The 6,314-nt window shown below is 42.1% G+C and overlaps 1 protein-coding gene across 1 annotated transcript; it reads right to left on the bottom strand.

The window, feature by feature from the left end:
- Positions 1–1,853: 1,853 nt before the first annotated feature.
- On the bottom strand, positions 1,854–5,324 carry LOC133003430 (high-affinity choline transporter 1-like). The gene is made up of 8 exons (XM_061073203.1): positions 5,141–5,324; positions 4,790–4,906; positions 4,525–4,680; positions 4,221–4,369; positions 4,001–4,144; positions 3,736–3,889; positions 2,499–2,716; positions 1,854–2,423 (listed from the first exon to the last, which is right to left on the bottom strand). Exons 1-8 carry the CDS (start codon positions 5,322–5,324, stop codon positions 1,854–1,856), a joined length of 1,692 nt encoding a protein of 563 aa, XP_060929186.1.
- Positions 5,325–6,314: the final 990 nt, after the last annotated feature.

Here is a 6,314-nt window from a genome sequence, read left to right as displayed (position 1 = left end):
GCACTAACAAGGTGCTACAGATTGCAAGGAGAGGCTCTCAGAGGTTGTGCTCTGCAGAGGTGAAATGCTTTCCTGAGGGCTGCAGGGCAACAGCAGCATTATCTGATGTTATGAAATAGAGATTTATCATACTGCATGTCGTCTGGTGGGGGTTCATACACAACACAGCCCAAAGATGTGTCTCTTTGTTTGCTAATAGACAGCGTTTGACCTGCCTTTTTTTCTCACAGTATATAATATATATATAAGGTTGCATATTTTTCACTTCTGTCAACATCTGCAGGTGAAGGTTAAGCGGCAAGGAGCCCAACCCAAGCCATGGGGGGAGGTTACAGGAGCTCCAGAGTAACAGAGGAAGAGATAAATGAAGGAATAAAGAGATGGAGAGGGGTAATTGCTGAGAGGTTCCTCAGTGGAGGCTCCAGTGGTGGAATAATATGAGGGGCCAAGGCTGGGCCGGGATGAGCGTTCCCTCAGGAGGAGCTCAATGCACAACCCGATGTGTCCTTTGTCCAGAGGGAATGACTGTCCCCATCCAGATGTTGAGCACACAGTGGATGATTGATGCCTGGAAGGAGCGTAGTAATTGTAAATGCACACACACACACATACACATGTTAATACGTGTTCGTCAGGGATTCGCGCTAAATATTTCAAAGGGCCAAGAGAGAAAACAAAGGGAAAGTGGATATCAGAATCTGGAGCAGCGGTCCCAGAAGAGACAGGGAAGGAGCCCCCTTCTCCCAGTTACAACAGAAATAAAATCGTTTGATCTCCGCCGCTCCCGCTTCTATTGTTATCCGCTGTAAACTTCTACCCTCCCAACCATACGCATTGTAAGCACCCGCGGAAACTAAGTACAAGTACAGTATGTGCATATACACAGGCAGAGCAAATATGTTTGCAACCTGCAAAATACTTGATACCACCGGGGATGCATCTCTAATTTGTAGTTTTTCTATACACCTTCCCACTTTAATTAGCGATTTGGAGAACAACCTCCCCATCATTAATTAGGAATCCTTCCTTATTACTTTATGAAACTCTGTTTGTGTAGTGAAGCATCTATTAAATTAGTAAAAAACGTATATCTTTATCATTAATTAGGACACAATTCGTTATTAATCTTTACATCTGTAGTAGTAGACATCTATTAAAGAAGATTTTAAAAATATATTTTTTCAATGTTGGGGCCAAGTGGACACAAAGGCTTGTAAATGGGGCCTGCAGGACATTCTAAAGCCAGCCTAGAGTTTTCCCTCCTTTGGGGGAAGCATCCCCCGGTGTCCTTCAGGAAACCCCACTGTGTTTCGAGCTGCCCACTGAGGTCGAATCCCCGCCCCTTAAGGTTGAATCCTGACATTCCATTGGCTGATAGCCAACATAAGCCTATGGTTCAGGCTCTTGTTTCCTGGGTCAGTTTCCTTCTTCACAGGAACCTCACACCCCAACTCTGAGGTTGCTTGTACTTAAATATGTTTCTGTTGCTGTCGAGCCACCGTGATAGAAATCAGCAGAAGTCCCTCCACGAGACGGAACTGTCGTCCTTATAGTTTTTGAATTATATGATAGCTGAAATAATGGGGATAGCAACGATGGGAATTTAATACAGTAATTTCTGACCATTACGATATCTGATTTTGTATCTCAACATCACACTTTTACATCATAAGAGACACACAACATGGTGAGATTTTGTAGTTCAGTAGATCTCGCTGTCATTTGTCCCAGTTTAAACAAAGAACCCAATAAAGGACCAAAGTTGCAATAAGAGCTTATTTTAATGAAAGAAAGTCAATCTTGTTGAACTGTGATAGAACTTCCTGGTCTGATAGATATTCAGGTACAGATATTCAGGGACTGTAACACTCTGAGCTAATCATTGGCTCTGAGGCCTCAGTCTGAGGACGTGTGTTATCCAGTGTCTCTTCCTCATTGTCTTCTTTGGCCCCATGTACCAGTGTCAGCTCTCTTGCTGGTTGCTGGACTTTCACCTTAAACACGTCACACTTCTCAGGTAACAGGCCTTTGTTGAAGAGCACAGACGTCAGATAGGAGAACAACACGATGGCAGCAATGGCAGACAGCATGGAGATGGTCTTAACTGGAGCGTACTGGACATAAACTCCATCCTCAAGAACACATCCAGGGAAGTGGAGGACAACTGGCAGCCCGAGTGATGGGAGTCCACTGAGAACTCTGAGCACCAATCCCACCACACAGCCCATAACAGCTCCGTAACCACTGGAGATATTGACGAAGAGGATGCAGACCAGTTGAGGGAAGATTATGATGTAGGCCACTTCAGCACCAATAATCCAGAAGAGTAAGACACTGTTTTCCTGGCTGGTTAGTGATGTACCAACCAAACCCAAGACCAGCACAGCAACTCGAATCACCCACTGAATCTCTCTGTCTGATGCCTGGAGAAGAAGTAGAGAGGAGGAGTTGATGAGGTTTGAGATACTAACTATTATCTTATAATTCAAGGTTCTCACCTGTGGCCTCAGGATGTTCTTGTATATGTTGGAGGTGAAGACAGAAGCAGCAGAAATCAAAACAGAATCAGCAGATGACATCACAGCAGCAGCAACACATCCAGTACCGATTATGGAGATGAAGTACGGGGTGAGGTGCTGTAATGTGATGGGCAGGACTTGAGCTGCTTCCCCACGTTCATATGGAAATGGAGAACCATAAGACGTCAGGTTCCAATCTGAGGAGCAGACCAAAGAAAATTCACACAAAAATAAAACACTACCGTGGACACTGTATAAAGTGATCAAGGATAAAGTAATCAACCGTCCAAATCGTCATCAGAATAGCTCCTATTCAAAGGCTGGTTAAATAACGTGGTTATGGTATGACAACCCCTTCCACCCTCACCTGGACACTAGGTGTCCCTGTTCTTCTTTCCCCTGAGCTGTAGGTGGAGGTGACGTCAGCGTCAATCAGTGCACACTCCGCCAGGTGTGCTCTGCCCTTTAACAGGCTTTGCCACGTTCATGTCTCTCTCTTGCTCTATCTGTGGGACGAGGTCGGCTCTCCCTGACTCCTGACTGCAGCATCCTTTTCTGTTTTTGGTCTTGGACACACGTTGGGTTGTTGATTATAATTTTGTTAATAAATATCTGAAAGAGCAACAGTCCACTCGTGTGATCTCCCTATTTGTCACAATCTTTGAGCCGGGCTGTGACAATAGTGATCAAGTAGTCTGCTTAAAGTAATCATTCGGTCTTTTTATGTTGTTAAAATTGTTATTTTTTACAGTTGACTCTCCTCCACTAAGGATTGTGACTTAGGGTGCTGGGAGAGCTGTTAGCTGATTGGTCCTCTTGCTTAAAAGGCAGCGTCTGCTCTGCCTCAGGGAAGGAACTCAAGAACTCAGACACTCCAGAGACGCCCGGACAGTGAGCGGAGGACTGAGCTGGAAAGCTAGTTGCTTAAGTTTAAGTTTGTTTAGGTTTATTCTCTTGTGTGTCTGTGATTGATACAAATGCTTAAAAGCAACAAGTCTGTCTCTGGCTGTGTGTGGGAGAGCCCCGTGGCAAGGTCGACTGCCACAGTCACCTTGCTCTGTACCTGCTCACTAAGTTATGCAAAGATGCTGCTCCTTGGTTTCCTGTGATTCAAACATTGATTTAACATGTTTTGTTCTTTCGGTTACATTAAATACAACAGACAAGTCGAGGTGAGATTTCACAGTTTACATTAGTATGTAAAAGTTGTCAGTACCTGTAGATGCAGCAGCTGCCCCAAGCAGTATCGGAGGTGTTCCAAACACAAGTATGAGGAAAGCAGCGGCTAAGCACGAGATCTTAGCTGTGGCTAATGAAGAAGCTGCCAACGTCCTCTGGTGTAAACTCTGATATCCCAGACTTCCCAGTGCCTTGAAAATTAAACAGAATTAAATATATGAGTCATGTGTCTTTATCTGGAGGATTTCTCTCAACCCTAGTGAAGTACTTTTGACATCAGCCACAGTTTTGCTCCATCTTACAAACATCAAGAAATCATCCATCAGGATCCCGGTCTTCTCCAGGCCCGGTGCACCAATCCAGGGAGCGTGTAAGGTGTTGTTCATCAGTGTCTTGCTGATGTCCAAGCAGTTAGGGTTCATCAAGACAAAGGGAACACACAACCACTGCAGAGACAAACACACATTTAAGTAATGGACAAGGACTACAGCACCTATAAAACCTTAAAGAACAGCAACTCACCAAGCTAATAAATATAAGAACAAGCTGAATAATATCAGTGTAGGCCACAGAGTAGAGACCTCCCAGCAGAGTGTAGATGATGACAACTGCAGCAGAGATCCAGATACACAGAGTGTAGGGCAAATCCAGGACCACAGTCATGGTGCCTCCTGTTAAACACCTTGTATCAGTGGAATTCTACGTATATACAGACTGTACAAGTATCACTGACTCATACTCCTTCAAATACATTTATTTTAAACTGACATTTAAACACACACATATATGAGGAGAAGTTAAAGTACTTCTGTTTATTCTTACTTACCTAAACAAATCATTGCTACAGTCACACTCATCACATCAAGAGAAATTGAGGCCAGGCTCAGTCCAGCTGTCAGAACTTGTCCATACTTGATGTGGAAAGGGTCCATCATTGTGACACACTTCATTTCTCTTAGTGGTTTAGCAAACACCAGGCCACCTTGATTTAATGAGGGGAAAAACAGAAACTTAGGATAATATCAAGAAATCACAATAAATTATTCAACTTAAGGGGAAATGATGAGGTAAAATTGCCAACTTCAACTTACATAGAATAAAAGATAAGCTGTATGCAGTTATCATCGTGGCTGTCCAGGTTAGTCCCATTGACGGAGTGTACACCATCTCAGCTGTGCCCACAATGAGGCCTCCTCCAACCCATGTAGCTGCAGGATGGATCAACACACAGCAGATATTTGGACAAAGACTAAAGGTGAGATCATAATTCAGTATTATCACCCAACCAAGACTGTTGTTAGTCAAATCTAATTTGGCTGTTTATTATTCATATTAAACAACAATTCATGATGTTTTTTTGTAAAATAATGCTTTCATAAATTGCCAGATCTTTCTGCCTCCATGCCTGCGACAGACAGTTTCTTCAGCTGAGCTGTCCTCACCTGTCATGGTGAAGATCCCCACCACCCAGTTGATGCTCCGGTTTCCCAGTAACGTCATCTCCATCTCATTGGCTCCACTTTTCTTCTTTTCCCTCTTGGACTTGAAAGAAGCCCAGATGCCGGTCCCAAGGACCAACAGGTAGAAGAGCACCATCAATATCACTCCTGGGATGTTCACTGCCATGATGAAGAATGATGACTGTCTTTCACACTAGCGTGTTAGACCAACGACCTAAAATAAATAACATAACGAGTGTAACTGGAAAAGTAGCATATCTCTAAAGGTGAGCTCACAAGAGAGCACACCTTTGCGTGCACATATGATATCTGTCGGACCGCAGTGCATTTCAACTTGCTATGTTGTGAAGAGAAGCAGTAAAGTGGGAAAGATATTCATAGATTCAGACTGTGGCGGTTGCTCCATCAGCTCACTCAGTCTTAAAATGTAAACATTTATTATTTTGTCACATTCTGCATTTCATTCCAGTAAAAACTTTACACAAGACTTTTTTTTCTTAGTACATCTTTATTTAATTGACAGTTTATTTTCTAAGTTGGGTGCAAATGATTTCACTTTTATTATTTTTCTTTAATTATTCTGTCTTTTTATTTAATTAACACTAACACTTACCATTTGCAGTGGTGTATAAAGTACTTGAAAGCCATACTTGAGTAAAAGTACAGATATCTTACTTGAAAGTAACTCCGGTAAAAGTAAAAGTCACCCGTCAGAAAATGACTTGAGTAAAAGCCTTAAAGTAGCTCATAATAAATGTACTTAAGTATCAAAAGTATCTGGTGTTAAAATGTACTTAAGTATCAAAAGTAAAACTACAAGTACCAAAATTAAAAATGCTAAGTGCTTTTTATAGTAGGCCTATGCAGACACAAAACATCCCAAAATTGTTCTCTTCAGGATTTATTTCAACTGACTGAAAAATTATAACAAAACTATATATATAATGTATAATTTTACAAATTTTGAACCCGAGATGCTGAGGTTAAAATAGTCTTGGACTAGTGCATCTGAACTTCTAGAGACAACAAAGAATCAACACAACAGAATAAACAAGTGCCTATTGTGTCTACCTAAGAACATTAATAAACCAAAGTATAACCACTAAAACATTCTGTAAATATCACTAAACATGGACCTTTCATCAGTAGCAGGAGT

Source organism: Limanda limanda, chromosome 1, assembly GCF_963576545.1.
Source record: "Limanda limanda chromosome 1, fLimLim1.1, whole genome shotgun sequence".
NCBI classification, from domain to species: domain Eukaryota; kingdom Metazoa; phylum Chordata; class Actinopteri; order Pleuronectiformes; family Pleuronectidae; genus Limanda; species Limanda limanda.
This window is presented reverse-complemented; position numbering and strand designations above follow the sequence as displayed.

Excerpts from the sequence above, each read along its gene's own strand:
- LOC133003430 (XM_061073203.1), bottom strand. The coding sequence starts at position 5,324 with ATGGCAGTGAACATCCCAGGAGTGATATTGATGGTGCTCTTCTACCTG. Across the intron at positions 4,681-4,789 it reads CAGCTTATCTTTTATTCTAT|GTGGCCTGGTGTTTGCTAAA; the intron begins GTAAGTTGAAGT and ends CATTAAATCAAG. Across the intron at positions 3,890-4,000 it reads TGGATGATTTCTTGATGTTT|GCACTGGGAAGTCTGGGATA; the intron begins GTAAGATGGAGC and ends TTAATTTTCAAG.